At 40.5% G+C, this 24150-nt stretch overlaps 1 protein-coding gene across 1 annotated transcript in view; it reads right to left on the reverse strand.

The window, feature by feature from the left end:
* The window catches only part of LOC126259719 (ADAM 17-like protease), a 138448-nt gene that overhangs the window by 59738 nt on the left and 54560 nt on the right, over positions 1 to 24150 (reverse strand). The window contains exon 5 of the mRNA XM_049956697.1: positions 15790 to 15931. Coding sequence (XP_049812654.1) covers positions 15790 to 15931 — 142 coding nt within the window. The remainder of the gene's footprint in view (positions 1 to 15789; positions 15932 to 24150) is intronic.

Below are 24150 nucleotides of genomic sequence, written 5' to 3' on the forward strand. Positions count from 1 at the left end.
ACACACACACACACACACACACACACACACACACAAACAGAGAGAGAGAGAGAGAGAGAGAGAGAGAGAGAGAGAGAGAGAGCCCTGTGACCAACTCGTAGCAGCAGGCATCTAGGGTGGGAGACACAGAGGGGGAGGAATGGTGTGCGGCCCGTCACTAGCAGGCACCGAAGGAGGGCCGGGCAGGGGGAGCAGCACCCACAGGGGAGCACATGGAAACTGCAGTGGAGCAGTGGAGATGGAGAGGGAGAGTGAGACTGGGATAAGGAGGAGGGAGGAAGGGGAAGTACAAAACAGAGGCAAAGTTAGATATCGTAGACACAGGATGAACACAGTTATATTACTGATGAAATTCTGTGTAGGATACATAATCATGGGCCTTATAATCCTGTATCTTCTTTTCCTTCTTATAAATCAGGCAGTCTGGTGAGTGTGGAGAGTGGTGATCACAAAAATTAACACACATGGGTGGTGAAACACTGGGCCTTCCCTACAGAGTGAGTTACCATATTCACCGCATAGACAGTCCACTATACAGTGGGAAGACTTGTGTCCAAACCGCAAACACCGAAAACACCCCATGAGTGGTAGGCCATCACACTGATAAATATAACCTTGATCTTCTGCAGCATGGTAGTCTCCTCAAATTCCCAATTGAAGGTGCCACTAGTAATACAATTTTTCTTACGGCCTTTCTGAACACGCTGAACAAAATGAATGTCCAGCTGTTCCAGACTGGCCCGGAGTTCCTCATTGGTTTGAAGGATGAGGTCTGATTGGAAAATGGCTCCCTGAACCATATTCAAAGACTGGTGAGGAGTAATGGGCACTGGAATGTCATCAAGATGGTCACAGGCACATCGGGCCACAGACTGGCGGCACAAGAATTTTCGATCAACAGCGAACCCTACCACATCTTTCTCTGAGAGTTCACTTTATCAAACATGTCTTTGACAGTTTCTATGAGAGATAATGACTTGGTGGCAGTGAAAGTGACCTCTTCAGTCCTGGCGCAGACTAGGTAGTAGGAACAGAGTTTTTCTGAAGCTGGCAAGCCTGGCCCTCCTCTTAGGAGGTAGCCAGGAAGGGAAGGTAGGGTCATCATATGATGCAGCATTCAAAGATCCAGTCCCAACTAAAATGATGGGCATAGAAGAATGGCCTTGGAGCTTAATGCATTTCATACACAATGTTTGCCCTGATACCACACACTCCAATCAGAGGCTCTCCCCATGGAGGCTGTTGCCGAGAGTCCCGAACCTCCAGAACAGAACGACAAGCAACCACTCCTAGGCATACAAGGGGAGGTAGCAGCTCAGGTATTAGAAGTGTGATTGCTGTGTAGTCAGGGGGCTCAACCAGAAGGGTACACAATGACCCCACCACATGGACTGACTAATGAGCTGGCTATATAGCTTCAATGGACAATGGCCTCAAGGAAAATATGGAGGAGGCAGTAGGGATACATGCTGAAGATGCTACTTAAGGTTTTATTTCCCAGTCAGCTCACACTATGGAGGCAAAATAGAGAAGAGATCAAAACCAAAAGGGGGACCAAAGATGCTGGAAAGGGAAGGGGAAGAAAGAAACAAGGGGAACAAAACTGTAAAAGATGGCAGAAACCAGGAGGAGAGCCAGGCTGCCATAAGCAAGGAGAGAGAGAGAGAGGAAGAATGAGGCAGAGGAGAAGGAGCGAGGACAGGGAAGGAGGCACAGGGAAGGGAATACACCCTGAGAAGGAAGAAAGAGTCGTAATAGTGAGGGGCTCCGTGTACAGCACGCACAAACTCTCAAAAGAGCTGTGAGTCACCTGGGTGGTAAAATATGGACAGAACAGTACCTATCACTGGCATCAGTTGTTGCATGTTGTCAAAATATCGAAGTTTTGACAATACACACCAACTGATGTCTGTGAAACCATTTAATTACAATAAAAAAGTGATCTTGATAATGCTTTATTCATCAACTGGTTTTCAGATCCATCTACCTTTAGTTATATTGACATAAAAGTGATAATCAACAGGGGATGCCAATGCGGCAAAGTGTACACTTGGAAGATATTACACACACCTGAGAAAGTCGCAAGAAGCACAAACACCACCACTATCACTAGCACCACCAACCCTGTAAATCCACTGTGGGGCATTGCGTAAGAAACTGGTAATACCAGGGACAGTGAAAGAAGCTTATAAAGACAGGGGATTCTGTTCCAGCAAGGTTATGGACCCTGATCTTGGCATAGTGACAGCAGAGAGTGAAGTTAGATGTGGACTGAGTGATGGCCCCTTCAACAACTCCCCCCCCCCCCCCCTCCTGCCATTCCTCACAGCACTCACCAACTGAGAGCAAGGTCACAGAGTGTTCCCTAGCAGTCGCTTGACGTTAGCAATAAGGTTTATTGTTGGAAATTTGAACAAAAATAATTATTCAACCTGGCAAGACACCTGACATCTGAGAAGACTTCAAACTACCCTCTCTGGTGAAATCTTCAACAACAATCTTGTGCTTCTTGTAGATGACTTATCAATGAGAAAATTCTATGTGGTGAAAAATTAGAGCAATATTCAGCTAGATCTCAATAAAATATCAGTCTATCACTAAAGACTGCTACTAGGTCTTAACTCAGAGAAATGCAAAGTTCAAATTTAATAGTATAGCATTGTGTGACTACAGGATTAATGATTAACAACCAGACTCTGTTATGTTATACAGTTATATGAGAGTAACAATGCAGACAGATATGAAGTGGGATGACCACATAGGCTCAGTTGTAGGCAAAGGAAGTGGAAGGCTGCAATTTACTGGCAGAACACTGGGCAGTTTGACTGCATACAGAACACTTGCAAGCCACACTTAAACACTATCAAAGTGTATGGAAACCACATCAGATCATTAGCAAGGGACACAAGGATATACACAGAACGGCAGTGAAAAGAGTCACTGCTTGTTCGAGTGGCAAGAGAGTGCAGTAGAAAAATATCAGCTGGTAGACAACAGGAGCAAGATACAGTACATCTCAGAAAAACTGGACTAGAAATCTTCAAGAATTATCTTTTGGGGCAGAAATTATGAAGTTTCTTCAACCTCATACACATTTATTCTGAACAGATCATGAAAAGAAAAGTTAGGCATATAATAGCTCACACAGTATACAAACAGTTTTTCTTCCCATATTTCATCAGGGAATTGAATGGTATGAAACCCCAGCATGATAAACAGTATCCCCTGTCACAAACTTCACAATGATTCTCAAGACTATAAGTGTAGATGTTCGGAGAAAACACGTGCCTCTGCAGCAGCATTGTAAGTCCTGTATACCTTAAAAGACAGATGAAGGTAAAATTGAATGGAAACTAATATGATGTAGTCAAGTGTTATAATTTCAACTGCCAATAAAGGTCTTCTGTCTGTTACCAGAAAAATGAAAAGAAGGCACTAAGAACAAAAAATAAATCACTATAAGAATAAAGTAATAACAGTCTAGAGCATTATTAAACAAGACTAATAACAGATGAAGCAAACAAAATCAAGTTCCAAAATGACAGAAGTAGTGGTAGTCTACACTGAAATTATTGGCTACCAAATTCAGTGATTATTTCTTCAAAGTGAGAGCAACCACTGTACCTATTACAGATGCCTTGGATTTTTTTTTTCCAATGATACTTTTCACACTACTTTCCAAAGTAAAGCCTGTAGTGATCTTACAAATAAAACATTAAGCCCCTTAAAGATGCAATTATTGTGGCTAAGATGAACCATGAACCATGGACCTTGCCATTAGAGGAGAGGCTTGCGTGCCTCAGCGATAAGCATAGCCATACCGCAGGAGCAACCACAACGGAGGGATATCTATTGAGAGGCCAGACAAACTTATGGTTTCTGAAAAGGGGCAGCAGTCTTTTCAGTAGTTGCAGGGCCAACAGTCTGGATGATTGACTCATGGCCTTGTAACATAAACCAAAACAGCCTTGCTGTGCTGGTACTGCGAACAGCTGGCCTTGCTGTGCTTGTACTGTGAACAAGTGGCCTTGCCATGCTGGTGTTGCAAACAGCTGAAAGCAAGGGGAAAAACAGCCATAATTTTTCCCAAGGGCATGCATCTTCACTGTATGGTTAAATGATAATGGCATCCTCTTGGGTAAAATATTCTGGAGGTAAAATAGTTCCCCATTCGGATCTCTGGGCGGGAGCTACTCCGGAGGACATTGTTATCAGGAGAAACAAAAATGATGAGAAACAAAATTGATGTTCTACGGATCAAAGCATGGAATGTCGGACCCCTTAACCAGGCAAGTAGCTTACAAAATTTTAAAAGGGAAATGGTTAGGTTAATGTTAGATACAGTGGCAATTAGTGAAGTTTGGCGGCAGGTTGAACAAGAATTCTGGTCAGGTGAATACAGGGTTATAAATACAAAATCAAATAATGGTAATACAGGAGTGGGTTTAATAATGAATTAATGAGTGAAAAAATAGAATTGTGAATAAGCTACTACAAACAGCATAGTGAACACATTATTGTAGGCAAGATAGACACAAATCCCATGCCTACCACCTTAGTACAAGTTTATATGCCAACTAGCTCCACAGATGATGAAGAGATTAAAGAAATGCATAATGCAATAAAAGAAATTATTCAGATAGTTACGGGAGATGAAAATTTCATAGTCATGGGGGACTGGAATGCGGCTATAAGTAAAAGGACGAGAAGGAAAAGTAGAGGGTGAATATGGACTGGGGTTAAGAAATGAAAGGGGAAGCCACTTGGTAGAATTTTGCATAGAGCAAAGCTAACACTTGGTTTAAGAATCATGAAAGAAGGCTGTATACATGGAAGAGGCCTGGAGATACTGGAAGGTTTCAGACAGATTATATAATGGTAAAACAGAGATTTAGGAACCACGTTTTAAAGTGTCAGACATTTCCAGGGACTGATGTAGACTCTGACCACAATTTATCGGTTATGAACTGTAGATTAAAACTGAAGAAACTGCAAAAAGGTATGAATTTAAGGAGATAGGACCTGGATAAACTGAAAGAACCAGGGGTTGTAGATTGTTTCAGAGAGAGTATTGGTGAATGGTTGAGAACAGGAGAAAGAAATACGTTAATAGAAGAATGGGTAGCTTTGAGAGCTGAAATAGTGAATGTAGCAGAGAATCAAGTAGGTAAAAAGACAAGGGCTAGTAGAAAGCCTTAGGTAACAGAAGAGATATTGAATTTAATAGATGAAACAAGAAAATATAAAAATGCAGTAAATGAAACATTATAAAAGGAATACAAAAGTCTCAAAAATGAGAGTGACAGGAAGTGCAAAATGACTAAGCAGGGATGGCTAGAAGACAAATGTAACGGTATAAAAGCATTGTCATTAGGGGCAAGATAGATACTGCCTACAGGAAAAGTAGAGAGACCTTTGGAGAAAAGAGAACCACCTGTATGAATGTCAAGAGCTCAGATGGAAAACCTGAAGGTGGGAGGCGTATCTAGAGGATCTATACAAGGGTGATGTACTTGAGGGCAATATTATGGGAATGGAAAATGACATAGATGAAGATGAAATGGGATATATGATACTGGGTGAAGAATTTGACAGAGTTCTTATAGACTTATGTCGAAAAAAAGCTCTGGGAATGGACAACATTTCATAAGAATTACCAATGGTCTTGAGAGAACCAGCCAGGACAAAACTCTTTCATCTGGTGGCCAAGACCTATGGGACAGATGAAATACCCTCAGACATCAAGAAGAATATAATTCCAATCCCAAGAAAGCAGGTGTTTACAGGCATGAAAATTACCAAACTATCAGTTTAGTAAGTCACAGCAGCAAAATACTAACACGAATCCTCTACAGGCAAATGGAAAAACTGGTAGAAACTGATTTCGAGGAAGATCAATTTGGATTCTGTAGCAATGTTGGGACACACGATGCAATACTGACCCAACGAATTATATTAGAAGATAGGTTAAGGATAGGCAAACCTACATTTCTAGCATTTGTGGACTTAGAAAAAGCTTTTGACAATGTTGACTGGAATACTCTCTTTCAAATTCTGAGTGCGGCAGGGGTAAATACAGGGAGCAAAAGGCTATTTAAAATTTGTATGAAAACCAGATGGCAGTCATAAGCGTCAAGGGGCACAGAAAGCAAGCAGTGGTTGAGAAGGGAGTGAGACAGGGTTGTAGCCTATCCCAGATATTATTAAATCTGTATATTGAGCAAGAAGTAAAGGAAATGAAAGAAAAATATGGAGTAGGAATTAAAATCTATAGATACTTCCCCCATGAACCATGGACCTTGACGTTGGTGGGGAGGCTTGCGTGCCTCAGCGATACAGATGGCTATACCGTAGGTGCAACCACAACGGAGGGGTATCTGTTGAGAGGCCAGACAAACATGTGGTTCCTGAAAAGGGGCAGCAGCCTTTTCAGTAGTCGCAGGGGCAACAGTCTGGATGATTGACTGATCTGGCCTTGTAACATTAACCAAAACGGCCTTGCTGTGCTGGTACTGCGAACGGCTGAAAGGAAGGGGAAACTACAGCCGTAATTTTTCCCGAGGACATGCAGCTTTACTGTATGATTAAATGATGATGGCGTCCTCTTGGGTAAAATATTCCGGAGGTAAAATAGTCCCCCATTCGGATCTCCGGGCGGGGACTACTCAAGAGGACGTCGTTATCAGCAGAAAGAAAACTGGCATTCTACGGATCGGAGCGTGGAATGTCAGATCCCTTAATCGGGCAGGTAGGTTAGAAAATTTAAAAAGGGAAATGGATAGGTTAAAGTTAGATATAGTGGGAATTAGTGAAGTTCGATGGCAGGAGGAACAAGACTTTTGGTCAGGTGAATACAGGGTGATAAATACAAAATCAAATAGGGGTAATGCAGGTGTAGGTTACATAATGAATAAAAAAATAGGAGTGCGGGTTAGCTACTACAAACAGCATAGTGAACGCATTATTGTGGCCAAGATTGACACAAAGCCCATGCCTACTACAGTAGTACAAGTTTATATGCCAACTAGCTCTGCAGATGATGAAGAAATTGATGAAATGTATGACGAGATAAAAGAAATTATTCAGGTAGTGAAGGGAGACGAAAATTTAATAGTCATGGGTGACTGGAATTCGTCAGTAGGAAAAGGGAGAGAAGGAAACATAGTAGGTGAATATGGATTGGGGGGAAGAAATGAAAGAGGAAGCCGCCTTGTAGAATTTTGCACAGAGCATAACTTAATCATAGCTAACACTTGGTTCAAGAATCATAAAAGAAGGTTGTATACCTGGAAGAATCCTGGAGATACTAATAGGTATCAGATAGATTATATAATGGTAAGACAGAGATTTAGGAACCAGGTTTTAAATTGTAAAACATTTCCAGGGGCAGATGTGGATTCTGACCACAATCTATTGGTTATGAACTGCAGATTGAAACTTAAGAAACTGCAAAAAGGTAGGAATTTAAGGAGATGGGACCTGGATAAACTGAAAGAACCAGAGGTTGTAGAGAGTTTCAGGGAGAGCATAAGGGAACAATTGACAGGAATGGGGGAAAGAAATACAGTAGAAGAAGAATGGGTAGCTCTGAGGGATGAAGTAGTGAAGGCAGCAAAGGATCAAGTAGGTAAATGACGAGGGCTAACACACTCCTGGAAATGGAAAAAAGGAACACATTGACACCGGTGTGTCAGACCCACCATACTTGCTCCGGACACTGCGAGAGGGCTGTACAAGCAATGATCACATGCACGGCACAGCGGACACACCAGGAACCGCGGTGTTGGCCGTCGAATGGCGCTAGCTGCGCAGCATTTGTGCACCGCCGCCGTCGGTGTCAGCCAGTTTGCCGTGGCATACGGAGCTCCATCGCAGTCTTTAACACTGGTAGCATGCCGCGACAGCGTGGATGTGAACCGTATGTGCAGTTGACGGACTTTGAGCGAGGGCGTATAGTGGGCGTGCGGGAGGCCGGGTGGACGTACCGCCGAATTGCTCAACACGTGGGGCGTGAGGTCTCCACAGTACATCGATGTTGTCGCCAGTGGTCGGCGGAAGGTGCACGTGCCCGTCGACCTGGGACCGGACCGCAGCGACGCACGGATGCACGCCAAGACCATAGGATCCTACGCAGTGCCGTAGGGGATTGCACCGCCACTTCCCAGCAAATTAGGGACACTGTTACTCCTGGGGTATCGGCGAGGACGATTCGCAACCGTCTCCATGAAGCTGGGCTACGGTCCCGCACACCGTTAGGCCGTCTTCCGCTCACGCCCCAACATCGTGCAGCCCGCCTCCAGTGGTGTCGCGACAGGCGTGAATGGAGGGACGAATGGAGACGTGTCGTCTTCAGCGATGAGAGTCGCTTCTGCCTTGGTGCCAATGATGGTCGTATGCGTGTTTGGCGCCGTGCAGGTGAGCGCCACAATCAGGACTGCATACGACCGAGGCACACAGGGCCAACACCTGGCATCATGGTGTGGGGAGCGATCTCCTACACTGGCCGTACATCACTGGTGATCGTCGAGGGGACACTGAATAGTGCACGGTACATCCAAACCATCATCGAACCCATCGTTCTACCATTCCTAGACCGGCAAGGGAACTTGCTGTTCCAACAGGACAATGCACGTCCGCATGTATCCCGTGCCACCCAACGTGCTCTAGAAGGTGTAAGTCAACTACCCTGGCCAGCAAGATCTCCGGATCTGTCCTCCATTGAGCATATTTGGGACTGGATGAAGCGTCGTCTCACGCGGTCTGCACGTCCAGCATGAACGCTGGTCCAACTGAGGCGCCAGGTGGAAATGGCATGGCAAGCCGTTCCACAGGACTACATCCAGCATCTCTACGATCGTCTCCATGGGAGAATAGCAGCCTGCATTGCTGCGAAAGGTGGATATACACTGTACTAGTGCCGACATTGTGCATGCTCTGTTGCCTGTGTCTATGTGCCTGTGGTTCTGTCAGTGTGATCATGTGATGTATCTGACCCCAGGAATGTGTCAATAAAGTTTCCCCTTCCTGGGACAATGAATTCACGGTGTTCTTATTTCAATTTCCAGGAGTGTAGAAATCTTTGGGTAACAGAAGAAATATTGAATTTAATTGATGAAAGGAGAAAATATAAAAAATGCAGTAAATGAAGCAGGCAAAAGGGAATACAAACGTCTCAAAAATGAGATCGACAGAAAGTGCAAAATGGCTAAGCCGGGATGGCTAGAGGACAAATGTAAGGATCTAGAGGCTTGTCTCACTAGGGGTAAGATAGATACTTCCTACAGGAAAATTAGAGAGACCTTTGGAGAGAAGAGAACCACTTGTATGAATATCAACAGCTCAGATGGCAACCCAGTTCTAAGCAAAGAAGGGAAGGCAGAAAGGTGGAAGGAGTATATAGAGGGTTTATACAAGGGCGATGTACTTGAGGACAGTATTATGGAAATGGAAGAGGATGTAGATGAAGATGAAATGGGAGATAAGACACTGCGTGAAGAGTTTGACAGAGCACTGAAAGACCTGAGTCGAAACAAGGCCGCGGGAGTAGACAACATTCCATTAGAACTACTGATGGCCTTGGGAGAGCCAGTCATGACAAAACTCTACCATCTGGTGAGCAAGATGTATGAGACAGGGGAAATACCCACAGACTTCAAGAAGAATATAATAATTCCAATCCCAAAGAAAGCAGGTGTTGACAGATGTGAAAATTACCGAACTATCAGTTTAATAAGTCACAGCTGCAAAATACTAACACGAATTCTTTACAGACGAATGGAAAAACTGGTAGAAGCGGACCTCGGGGAAGATCAGTTTGGATTCCGTAGAAATGTTGGAACACGTGAGGCAATACTAACCTTACGACTTATCTTAGAAGAAAGATTAAGAAAAGGCAAACCTACATTTCTAGCATTTGTAGACTTAGAGAAAGCTTTTGACAACGTTAACTGGAATACTCTCTTTCAAATTCTGAAGGTGGCAGGGGTAAAATACAGGGAGCGAAAGGCTATTTACAATTTGTACAGAAACCAGATGGCAGTTATAAGAGTCGAGGGGCATGAAAGGGAAGCAGTGGTTGGGAAAGGAGTGAGACAGGGTTGTAGCCTCTCCCCGATGTTATTCAATCTGTATATTGAGCAAGCAGTAAAGGAAACAAAAGAAAAATTCGGAGTAGGTATTAAAATTCATGGAGAAGAAGTAAAAACTTTGAGGTTCGCCGATGACATTGTAATTCTGTCAGAGACAGCAAAGGACTTGGAAGAGCAGTTGAACGGAATGGACAGTGTCTTGAAAGGAGGATATAAGATGAACATCAACAAAAGCAAAACGAGGATAATGGAATGTAGTCAAATTAAATCGGGTGATGCTGAGGGGATTAGATTAGGAAATGAGACACTTAAAGTAGTAAAGGAGTTTTGCTATTTAGGGAATAAAATAACTGATGATGGTCGAAGTAGAGAGGATATAAAATGTAGACTGGCAATGGCAAGGAAATCGTTTCTGAAGAAGAGAAATTTGTTAACATCGAGTATAGATTTAAGTGTCAGGAAGTCGTTTCTGAAAGTATTTGTATGGAGTGTAGCCATGTATGGAAGTGAAACATGGACGATAACCAGTTTGGACAAGAAGAGAATAGAAGCTTTCGAAATGTGGTGCTACAGAAGAATGCTGAAGATAAGGTGGGTAGATCACGTAACTAATGAGGAGGTATTGAATAGGATTGGGGAGAAGAGAAGTTTGTGGCACAACTTGACTAGAAGAAGGGATCAGTTGGTAGGACATGTTTTGAGGCATCAAAGGATCACAAATTTAGCATTGGAGGGCAGCGTGGAGGGTAAAAATCATAGAGGGAGACCAAGAGATCAATACACTAAGCAGATTCAGAAGGATATAGATTGCAGTAGGTACTGGGAGATGAAGAAGCTTGCACAGGATAGAGTAGCATGGAGAGCTGCATCAAACCAGTCTCAGGACTGAAGACCACAACAACAACACAGAGAAGAAATAAAAAGTTTGAAGTTTGCTGATGACCCTGTAATTCTGTCAGAGACAGCAAAGAGCCTGGAAGAGCACGTGAACGGAAGGGGCCTTGTCTTGAAAGGAGGACATAAGATGAACATAAACAAAAGCAAAATGAGGATAATGGAATGTAGGTAATTAAATCAAGTGATGCTGAAGGTATTAGATTACGAAGTAAGACACTTAAAGCAGTAAATGAGTTTTGCTATTTGGGGAGCAAAATAATTGATATGGTCGAAGTAGAGAGAACATACAATGTAGACTGGCTATGGCAAGAAAAGTGTTTCTGAAGAAGAGAAATTTGTTAATATCAAGTATACATTTAAGGATCAGGAAGTATTTTCTGAAAGTATTTGTATGAAATATAGCCACATATGGAAGTGAGACATGGACGATCAAGGGATCATCAATTTAGTACTGGAGGGAAGCGTGGAGGGTAAAAACTGTCAGGGATACCAAGATATGAATACACTAAGCAGATTCAGAAGGATTTAGGTTGCAATAGTTATTTGGAGATGAAGAGGCATGCACAGGATAAAGTAGCATGGAGTGTTGCTGCATCAAAAAAGTCTCCGGACTGAAGACCACAACAACAACAACAACAATAAGATGCTGATGCCTCTAGCAAAATATTATAATACAGTGCAGACTTGATAGGACCACTCTCGAGTTATTTTTGTAGTATCATTGATTCAGGGCATATTTCATACATGCTATAGTTAACACAATATTGTAAAAAAAGGAATGAGCAGATAACTCTAATTATGGCCTAGTTCCTTCTCATCTTTTCAGAAAGTTTTGTGAATATAGATTATTATCTTTGTCTAACTTTATTTATATACGAAGTATTGGTAGAACCAAACAACAAAAATTATGTTGCCTGTATATTCCAAAAACTTGTTGAGGCCTTTGATTGTCTGGGCCATAAAGTTACACTTGTTAAATTTAAACATTATGGCTTTAGCGGCAACCTTCCCGTATAGATACCACATCACCTTCATAACGTATTTGCTCTTTTTCCTTAATACTTTAAACAAAGCATTTATGTGCTTCTACACACAATCTAACATAATTTATTTGTTGTTTTTTTTATTTATTTATTTACACGTCAAGTTCCATAGAACTAAATTGAGGAGCAAATCTCCAAGGTCATGGAACATGTCAGTACATGAAATTACAATGTAAAAGCAATAACAGATCAAAATAAAATGTTTATGAACCCAAAAAATGTCAAGCCATAAGTTTAAGTAAATGTAATCAACAATACAACAAGAATAAGCTTTATTTTTTTAGGAATTCCTTGACAGAATAGAAGGAGTGACGCATGAGGAAACTCTTCAGTTTTGATTTGAAAGCACGTGGATTACTGCTAAGATTTTTGAATTCTTGTGGCAGCTTAAGGGAAAATGGATGCAGCAATATACTGCACACCTTTCTGCACAAGACTTAAGGAAGTCCGATCCAAATGCAGGTTTGATTTCTGCTGACAATTAACTGAGTAAAAACTGCTGATTCTTGGGAATAAGCTGATATTGTTAACAGGAAATGATAGTAAAGAATACATATATATTGAGAGGGCAATGTCAAAATACCCAGGCTAGTAAACAGGGATCGACAAGAGGTGCGCGAACTTACACCACTTACTGCCCGAACCACGCATTTCTGAGCCAAAAATATCCGTTTGGAATGGGAAGAGTTACCCAAAAATACAATACCATTCGACATAAGCGAATGAAAATAAGCAAAGTAGACTAATTTTCATGTTGAACGATCACTTACTTCAGATATTGTTTGAATAGTAAAAATGGCAGCAACAAGTCTTTGAACAAGATTCTGAACGTGGGCTTTCCATGACAGTTTACTATGTATCTGAACACCTAGAAAATTGAACTGTTCAATTTCACTAATCATATGCCTATTCTGTGAAATTAAAACGCCAGATTTTGTTGAATTGTGTGTTAGAAACTGTAAAAACTGAGTCTTACTGTGTTTCAGCGTTAGTTTATTTTCTACAAGCCATGAACTTACATCATGAACTGCACTATTTGAAACCGAACCAATGTTGCACACAACATCCTTCACTACTTCCTTGTCATCAGCAAACAGAAATATTTTAGAGTTACCCATAAAACTAGAGGGCATACCATTTATATAAATAAGGAACTGGAGTGGCCCCAACATTGATCCCTAGGGCACCCCCCATTTGACTGCACCCCACTCAGACCCACATCACAGCCATTCTCAACACTGTGAATAATGACCTTTTGCTGTATGTTGCTGAAGTAAGAGGTGAACCAATTGTCAGCTACTCCCTGTATTCCATAATGGTCCAACTTATGAAGCAATATATTGTTATCAACACAATCAAACACCTTAGTTAAATAAAAAAATATGCCTAACATTCAAAACCTTTTGTTTAGCCCATCCAGTACCTCACAGAGAAAAGCGAATATAGCATTTTCAGTTGTTAAACGGCTACTAAGGCAGAACTGTGCATTTGATAGCAAATTGTGTGACATAAAATGATCAATTATCCTTACATACACAGTCTTTTCAATAACTTTAGCAAACACTGATGGCATAGCAATAGGTCTAAAATTGTCTACATTATCCATTTCTCCCTTTTTGTGAAGCGGCTTTACTACTGAGTATTTTAACCATTCAGGAAAGTGACCATTCCTAAAGGAAAACTTACAAATATGGCTAAATACAGAGCTAACATGTGCAGCACAGTACTTTAACATTCTAATAGGCACTCCATCATATCCATGAGAGTCCTTGGTCTTCAGTGACTTAATTATTGACTCAATCTCCCACTTGTCTGTATCACAGAGGAGTATTTCACACATCAATCTCGGAAAGACGTTTCCCTAGAGAGTTATATGATTCCCTTTAGAAACTAAATTTTGATTTAATTCACCAGCAATGCTCAGAAAATGGTTGTTAAACACTGTACATATATCTGATTTATCAGTAACAGAAATATTTTTACTATGAACTGACTTTATATCATCGACCTTGTGCTGCTGACCAGACACTTTCTTCACAACTGCCCACATGGTTTTAATTTTATCCTGTGCATTAGCTATTCTATTTGCATACCACAAATTCTTTGCCTTCCTAATAACATTTTTAAGCACCTTACAGTACTGTTTGTAATGGACTACTGGAGCTTGATCGTAACTACTTCTTACATTTTTATATAATTCCAACTATGTTCTATATGATATCCTTATCCCACTAGTCAGCCATCCAGGCTGCCTTTTACTGCTAGTACCCCGTTTAAAATGTTCTAATGGAAAGCAACTCTCAAAGAGCATGAGAAATGTGTTAAGGAAAGGATTATATTTGTCATCTATATTATTGGCACAATATTCACCATGCCACTCTTGTTCCTTGATGATGTTTAAGAAGCTCTATTGCCGTTGGGTTAACTTTCCTACACAGTTTGTAATTATATGTGACATTTGATTGAGTACAACAGCATTTTAGTGTTAAAATTTGTGCATCATGGTCTGAACGCCATCCACCCTTTTACTAACAGTATGCCCATCTCGTAATGAAGAATGAATAAAAATGTTCTCTAAGGCTGTGCTACTGTTCCCCTGCACCCTAGTTGGAAATGACAAAGTTAAAACCTTTTTAACATAATTGAATTGATGAAAGGAGAAAATATAAAAATGCAGTAAATGAAGCAAGCAAAAAGGAATACAAACGTCTCAAAAATGAGGTCAACAGGAAGTGCAAAATGGCTAAGCAGGCATGGCTAGAGGACAAATGTAAGGATGTAGAGGCTTATCTCACTAGGGGTAAGATAGATACTGCCTACAGGAAAATTAAAGAGACCTTTGGAGAGAAGAGAACCACTTGTATCAATACCAAGAGCTCAGTTGGAAACCCAGTCCTAAGGAAAGAAGGGAAAGCAAAAAGGTGGAAGCAGTATATAGAGGGTCTATACAGGGGCGATGTTCTTGAGGACAATATTATGGAAATGGAAGAGGATGTAGATGAAATGGGAGACATGATACTGCGTGAAGAGTTTGACAGAGCACTGAAAGACCTAAGTCGAAACAAGGCCCCAGGAGTAGACAACATTCCATTAGAACTACTGACAGCCTTGGGAGAGCCAGTCCTGACAAAACTCTACCATCTGGTGAGGAAGATGTTGGAGACAGGCGAAATTCCCTCAGACTTCAAGAAGAATATAATAATTCCAATCCCAAAGAAAGCAGGTGTTGAGAGATGTGAAAATTACCGAAATATCAGTTTAATAAGTCACAGCTGAAAAATACTAATGCGAATTCTTTATAGACAAATGGAAAAACTGGTAGAATTCGACCTCGGGGAAGATCAGTTTCGATTCCGTAGAAATGTTGGAACACGTAAGGCAATACTGACCTTACGCCTTATCTTAGAAGAAAGCTTAAGGAAAGGCAAACCTACGTTTCTAGCATTTGTAGACTTAGAGAAAGCTTTTGCCAATGTTGACTGGAATACTCTCTTTCAAATTCTGAAGGTTGCAGGGGTAAAATACAGGGAGCAAAAGGCTATTTATAATTTGTACAGAAACCAGATAGCGGTTATAAGAGTTGAGCGGCATGAAAGGGAAGCAGTGGTTGGAAAGGGAGTGTGACAGGGTTGTAGCCTCTCCCCAATGCTATTCAATCTGTATATTGAGCAAGCAGTAAAGGAAATACTTGTATTGCATATATGATTATGTGACTTACATGACGTCAGCCATTTAGCAGCTTCATTATCCTTTTGTCTTACCTTCCCCCTCTCTAATATAGCCACATGTCCTTGGCCATGAAGTTTCATCTCCTGCATGCTGAGCCCAACTAAAACGAACATCTGATGCCCGATAAGCAATCATAGACTGCCTTTCTTCATCAGGAATGTGCCGCCAGGCTGGCTACAAATAACAGAATTAACATAATTTTCATCAACCATATTTATTTATTTATTTGCAACAGTACAATTCTAGAATCTATAAAAATTTTAACACATGTTCAGTAGAAGTGATGATTATGAAAAAGCATATAAAAGGTGCAGTTCACAGAAAAATGCTGATAAGCATAATAATTGTCAACAGATCAGTTAATGACAAATATGATTTAATGCAGGTTTTGGTCAATGCTTTTTCATCCCAATTCTTCCTCCAGTCACCTGGGACTGTCCACTGTATGAGAAATTCAAGCTATGGGAAAAGTTAATCACACAACACAATCAATTCAAAATCTAACACGAATTCTGTCTGTTTCTAGTGATTTATTTATTGTATTTTATCCATAATGGATGCAGCTATTTATTCCCACCAACTTCAGCTGCTTCTAAAAATTGGATTTGTTTGTAAAAGTTATTTGATAGTTTGTGACACAGTCAAATGGCAGTGTAATATTATTTTATCTGTTGTACCCTGACATCACTTCTGATACACATGCAACATTCATGCAGTTCTGCAGCCTGACAATGTTCAAACCTTCAAACTTCATGAAACACATATCACAGAAAAGGTGACAAGCAATCACACAAATGTAAAATAAATCTAGAAGTATATTTCTTTATATGCACAGAATAATGATATGAATATAATAGAGGGAAACATTACACATGGGAAAAATATATCTAAAAACTAAGATGATGTGACTTACCAAACAAAAGCGCTGGCAGGTTGATAGACATACAAATTGCTTGTGTCTGTGTATGTGCGGATGGATATGTGTGTGTGTGCGCGCGAGTGTATAACTGTCCTTTTTTCCCCCTAAGGTAAGTCTTTCCGCTCCCGGGATTGGAATGACTCCTGACCCTCTCCCTTAAAACCCACATCCTTTAGTCTTTCCCTCTCCTTCCCTCTTTCCTGATGAAGCAACCGTTGGTTGCGAAAGCTTGAATTTTGTGTGTATGTTTGTGTTTGTTTGTGTGTCTATCAACCTGCCAGTGCTTTCGTTTGGTAAGTCACATCATCTTTGTTTTTAGATATATATTTATATGCACAGTTATAAATGCACACTGTTACACCAGTTCACAAAAATCTTTGGAAAGTTTACATTCTCTTTTGTGTGAACCTGTCCACAACTCAATGCTTGTGCTATTCAGTGACCGATCTTCTTTATTCCTAAATTATTTACATTCCTTACTATATTTAAACACAGATATTATATGCTCAGAAATTCATCTGTGGAGTAGATGAAGTTCTCAAGCAGAAATGATTTTAATTTGATTTTAATAATGTTTTAACAGTGTGACAGCATGAATTCACAAGGGAAGTGGTCAAATAAGTTTCATGGCTGCATACTTTGCTCCTCGGTGAGCTATAATAAGGTTGAGTTGTTTTTACTGTTATATTTATGAAAGCTACTATTCTATTCAAATTTCTTCACAACAAACTTCATAAGACACTAAATGCAATGTGCACCTATTAGTATGCCTAGTTTTTTGCCTGCAAGAGGTTCAAGGATGGAACTAGATGCTTTACTTACATCAGATTTCAATATAATGAATATTTTGCACCTACATGTGGAATTGGTCCAGCATTATACAACATTAATAAACGAAAGCAAAGTACTGAGTGACAGACAAAACTATTTGCTTTAACACAATAAAAAATATAAAAAATTGCATTATGAATCTGTTGGTAATCTATTAAAACAGACACACACATTATTCAGAAATAAATTGATATTAATTACCATGGTGATCGCGGAGGCAATATCTGTTTCTGTTATGCTGTATGCTAGAAAGATGCCTATTGTGAGTTATATAGATCTGTTCATAATTAAAAACTATCTTCTTTCTGCTTTAAAAATAGTATTCCTTCTTAACTTATTGTAAGCAGAAGATGTGTCCAACATATGCCTTTAGTGATACTTGTTTTACACTCATAAACTAGATAGACACAAGCAAAATCATGGATATTTAGTAATCACACGATCCAGAAACACTACATTAATTCCAAAGTTCCCAAACTGAATACATTGATGAGACAAGTTCATCACCACTTATAATATTTTTATATGTAAAAGACTATGCAAATTATAGCAAATTTAATAATTGTAATTTACTTATCAAATTCACTGCATGACAACCTGAAATGCTAAGAAAATAAAATGTATCTGTTTATATTATGGCATGTGAGTGCAATGTTTTAATTCACCAATATTACAAGCAAAAAAATATTTTGCGACTAAGCAAATTAAGCCAAAATATACACTTCTCCTCAGTATTATGAAATCAGAGCAGTGTTGGCACATCAATTATCTGTTTCCTGACTCAGTGACATTAAATATTCAGTGTTTTAAAAGTAACGTTTAATTAATTTAAATCAACCATTAAAAAGGCTTTTACCACTTGAGTATGGTGAATTTAGGAGTTTTGTGGCCACCAGGTAGAAGACTGTTGAAAGAAGATTTGGAATTACTGGCCACATAATTGTTTTATTAATTTTAAACATGTTTTCATTGAATATAACAATTTGCAAAAAGGTTTCAATATGAATTTTGTCAGTAACAAGAGAGCCAATAGAATTCTAATGTGGTTTGTAGGTGACAAATGACTGCAAGAAAGATAGCTATATTTCTTCATACATGGAGAGTTTTACTGTTTTATCTGCAAAATGAAAATGGCTGCGGTATAATAATTTTCATTGTAATGAACAAGGCAATGTGGCATCCGTGACACTTTATAAGTAGATGCAGCAGTGCTGTAAGATGTTTTGTGTCTCAGTCGCAGTCTTGGCAGTGAGGTCAGCAAGGAGTACTGGAGACAGAATATTGTGCCACCCATTGGCTGCACAGAGTGTGAAAGACTTTGAATTTTATGCTATCTTTATTCTTTATTTGCTGGTGATATCCATTCGCAGACTGCCAGATGGGGGTTAGACACTGAAGCGAGCCGAAACATTATGTTTCGCAGTGAGTCACAATGTGCTGCAGTGAACTAAAACCCATTTAAATTAATTTCTCGTGCTAATAAGAAACCAAACAGAAAACACTCGATAGTTTTTTTAACTCTTTCCAATGATTACAGAATCATTTAATGAAGTTTAATTTACAATTTTCATTAAATTAGTGTGCTTTCAGATTTTGAAATTGAGTATCCACATGTGATGGTCACTTAGTACGGTAGTTCACTGTGTTCATCTCCAATGTACTGGTCACTTTACTGCAGGCCTATGTGAAGTATGCTGATGAACTGTTAATGTCAAAACTGTTTTTATTTATTTCTTTTCTGTGAGGTCGCCATTCACAAGTAAATCCAATTTTATTTATTAAAATAAACATCTTTCAACCACAAATATGTGTCCCTTTCTATTACTTAACCATCCCTTTTTTTTTTTCATTTTATTTACAAATGTTTCTGAATTTGCTATCTCGTCAACTGCTGGGAACCTTACAAAAAAATCTAATGATTATACAGCCAAGTTAACCATAGTGTGATAAATGCAGCAATGCGTTACCACGCCTTTGACAAGTGTTCAAATGAAAATTTCAACTTCTGCTATTTCGACCACAAGTTTTAAGATTAATTGCAATAGTCAAAAGAGAGAGGGGAGCCCACAGAGTGAGGTGGCACAGTGGTAAAACACCGGTCCTGTATTCGCACAGATGACAGTTCAGTTCTCCATTCACACATCCTAAATCAATTAAGGTCAAGGCTAGAGTGGTTCCTTTTAAGGGCATGACTGATTCCTTTTCTAGCCTTCCACAATCATAATTCACACTCTGTCTCAAAGAATCTCGTAACCGACAGAGTATTAAATCTTACTTACTTTATTCTAGTTACTTTTTTTTGTATAATAAAAAGCATTTGCCTGGTATGGAGTTATGCCTGAATATTATCTTGTATGACACCAGTAAATGAAACTGTGTGACATATATTAACTTACCAATTTTTATATCCATATGTTGGCAATTACTTTTATAGCAAAAGCAGTTGAACATAAATGTTCCAGTAAGTGTACTATAGAGCTGTTACAGTTTTTTTCCTTCAATATGTACTTCCAAGAATGTTCTTGCCTTCCTCTGAGAATGCCAGACAGGCATAAGAAGATATACAGTTTAACACGTAATTTAAAGTATAATTTTCAATTTTTTACAAGTACAATAGAGCATAGCTACCTGTGGATGACATATCTGCAGTGATAAGCACTCCCTTGCCCAGTAATCTGAAGGCCTCACAAAGGCATTTACAGATAAGCAGTACCCCTCAAACCCAGACCACAAAGAGGTTTTCTGTGCATATCTTCACACACTCCCAATCCTCCGGCCACCCCCAAGAATCTGCTGCAAAGGAATTCCCCCTCATCACCCAAATCACTCTGGACTGGAACAACTGAACTATATCCTTTGCCAGGACTTTGATTATATGTCACCCTGCCCTGAAATGAGGAACATCATGCCCAAGATCCTTCCATCAGCCACCCAGCCTCTACAACATTCTAGTCCATTCCTATGCCACCACCACTCCCGACCCCTTGCCACAGGGGCCATATCCCTGTGGCAGACCAAGGTGCAAGACCTGTGCAATACACCCACCCAGCAACTCTTACCCAAGTCGTGCCGCAGGCTTATCCTACCCCCTCAGATGCCAGGCCCCGTGTGTAAGCAGCTATGTCATACACCAATCCTGCTGCAAACACTGCATAGTCTCTTATTTTGGTATGACTACCAACCAGTTGTCCACCAGGATGAATGGCCACCACAAAACTGTTGTCAAGGGCCAAGTTGACCGCCCAGTGGCACAACATGCAGCTGAGCACAACATGCTCAATTTCAGTGCTTCTACATCCAAGCCATCTGGATGCTTCCCTTCACCATCAGCTTATCTGAACTTGGGAGTTATCATTACAACACATCCTTCACTCTCATAATTGTCCTGGCCTCAATCTCAGATAATCCACTATCCATGCACCCTTCACCTAACAGTTTCCCCTCTCTCTATCCTGTCACCTCCTCTTATCCTCATCCACATCTCGCCTTCAGAACGTGCCACTTTCCACTGGCTGCTACAACTGTACCTGCCACCCCTCCCTTCCACATTCCTAGTCATCAAACCGGCCTTCGTCCGAGCTGCCAGACCCAGCCCCAGTCTCTCTCCCTGACTCCCGCCTCCTTCTCACTCTACACACCCCACCTGACTCTACCCCCCATGACAAACAGCCCAACTCTCGTAAAATAGCACTGGCACTGTCTGTCTAGCTGGCACCATTTAGGAGCATTGTAATGTGCATGCATGTTGGGAATATGTGTGTCTTTGTGTGCTCTAGCTCGTCAAAGGATGACTTCAAAAGCTAGTTTGTTTTTGTGTGGGCCTATGGACAACCCAACGCTTCTGGTTTTCAGTGAACAGTCCCCTTTAAGCCTGTTGTTGTTGTTGTGGTCTTCAGTCCTGAGACTGGTTTGATGCAGCTCTCCATGCTACTCTATCCTGTGCAAGCTTCTTCATCTCCCAGTACCTACTGCAACCTACATCCTTCTGAATCTGCTTAGTGTATTCATCTCTTGGTCTCCCCCTACGATTTTTACCCTCCACGCTGCCCTCCAATGCTAAATTTGTGATCCCTTGATGCCTCAAAACATGTCCTACCAACCGATCCCTTCTTCTAGTCAAGTTGTGCCACAAACTCCTCTTCTCCCCAATCCTATTCAATACCTCCTCATTAGTTACGTGATCTACCCACCTTATCTTCAGCATTCTTCTGTAGCACCACATTTCGAAAGCTTCTATTCTCTTATTGTCCAAACTGGTTATCGTCCATGTTTCACTTCCATACATGGCTACACTCCATACAAATACTTTCAGAAACGACTTCCTGACACTTAAATCTATACTCGATGTTAACAAATTTCTCTTCTTCAGAAACGCTTTCCTTGCCATTGCCAGTCTACATTTTATATCCTCTCTACTTCGACCATCATCAGTTATTTTACTCCCTAAATAGCAAAACTCCTTTACTACTTTAAGTGTCTCATTTCCTAATCTAATCCCCTCAGCATCACCCGATTTAATTTGACTACATTCCATTATCCTCGTTTTGCTTTTGTTGATGTTCATCTTATATCCTCCTTTCAAGACACTGTCCATTCCGTTCAACTGCTCTTCCAAGTCCTTTGCTGTCTCTGACAGAATTACAATGTCATCGGCGAACCTCAAAGTTTTTACTTCTTCTCCATGAATTTTAATACCTACTCCGAATTTTTCTTTTGTTTCCTTTACTGCTTGCTCAATATACAGATTGAATAACATCGGGGAGAGGCTAAAACTCTGTCTCACTCCTTTCCCAACCACTGCTTCCCTTTCATGCCCCTCGACTCTTATAACTGCCATCTGGTTTCTGTACAAATTGTAAATAGCCTTTCGCTCCCTGTATTTTACCCCTGCCACCTTCAGAATTTGAAAGAGAGTATTCCACTTAACGTTGTCAAAAGCTTTCTCTAAGTCTACAAATGCTAGAAACGTAGGTTTGCCTTTTCTTAATCTTTCTTCTAAGATAAGTTGTAAGGTTAGTATTGCCTCACGTGTTCCAACATTTCTACGGAATCCAAACTGATCTTCCCCGAGGTCCGCTTCTACCAGTTTTTCCATTCGTCTGTAAAGAATTCGCGTTAGTATTTTGCAGCTGTGACTTATTAAACTGATAGTTCGGTAATTTTCACATCTGTCAACACCTGCTTTCTTTGGGATTGGAATTATTATATTCTTCTTGAAGTCTGTGGGTATTTCGCCTGTCTCATACATCTTGCTCACCAGATGGTAGAGTTTTGTCATGACTGGCTCTCCCAAGGCCATCAGTAGTTCTAATGGAATGTTGTCTACTCCCGGGGCCTTGTTTCGACTCAGGTCTTTCAGTGCTCTGTCAAACTCTTCACGCAGTATCTTATCTCCCATTTCATCTTCATCTACATCCTCTTCCATTTCCATAATACTGTCCTCAACTACATCGCCCTTGTATAAACCCTCTATATACTCCTTCCACCTTTCTGCCTTCCCTTCTTTGCTTAGAACTGGGTTTCCATCTGAGCTCTTGATATTCATACAAGTGGTTCTCTTCTCTCCAAAGGTCTCTTTAATTTTCCTGTAGGCAGTATCTATCTTACCCCTAGTGAGACAAGCCTCTACATCCTTACATTTGTCCTCTAGCCATCCCTGCTTAGCCATTTTGCACTTTCTGTCGATCTCATTTTTGAGACGTTTGTATTCCCTTTTGCTTGCTTCATGTACTGCATTTTTATATTTTCTCCTTTCATCAATTAAATTCAATATTTCTTCTGTTACCCAAGGATTTCTATTAGCCCTCGTCTTTTTACCTACTTGATCCTCTGCTGCCTTCACTACTTCATCCCTCAGAGCTACCCATTCTTCTTCTACTGTATTTCTTTCCCCCATTCCTGTCAATTGTTCCCTTATGCTCTCCCTGAAACTCTCTACAACCTCTGGTTCTTTCAGTTTATCCAGGTCCCATCTCCTTAAATTCCCACCTTTTTGCAGTTTCTTCAGTTTCAATCTGCAGTTCATAACCAATAGATTGTGGTCAGAATCCACATCTGCCCCTGGAAATTTCTTACAATTTAAAACCTGGTTCCTAAATCTCTGTCTTACCATTATATAATCTATCTGATACCTATTAGTATCTCCTTTAAGCCTAAAGTATTTAATTATATTGAAAGAGTTAGCTACATTCTGTCTGTTTCATGTAGAATAAGATCCAGTTTAATATGTCAACTTCTTGCAAAAATTGCAACACCAAGAGGATGCATGCGACTGATATGAACTTGGTTCATTCAATCATCATGTACAACACGCACTCGCAACCGCAACTCGCAAACACGACTGCAGTCTCCGGCAACTGAAACCAGTGTGGTTTCAGTTGTTTGGGACTGCAGTCGTGTGTGCGAGTTGCATTTACATGAGTGTGAGTGTGTGTGTGTGTGTGTGTGTGTGTGTGTGTGAGTGAGAGAGAGAGAGAGAGAGAGAGAGAGAGAGAGAGAGATCTATTCTTGCCGAGTCCAATGATCGAAAGCATTGTTACATTCCATCCTGGATTTTCCATTGTTTGATTAAATTATCGTGTTCTGTGGATCCCATAAAGAACAACCTTCAGGGATATTGAATAAGACAAGGTATACATCTATA

The sequence above is a fragment of the Schistocerca nitens genome, chromosome 5, assembly GCF_023898315.1.
Source record: "Schistocerca nitens isolate TAMUIC-IGC-003100 chromosome 5, iqSchNite1.1, whole genome shotgun sequence".
Classification (NCBI taxonomy): Eukaryota; Metazoa; Arthropoda; class Insecta; order Orthoptera; family Acrididae; genus Schistocerca; species Schistocerca nitens.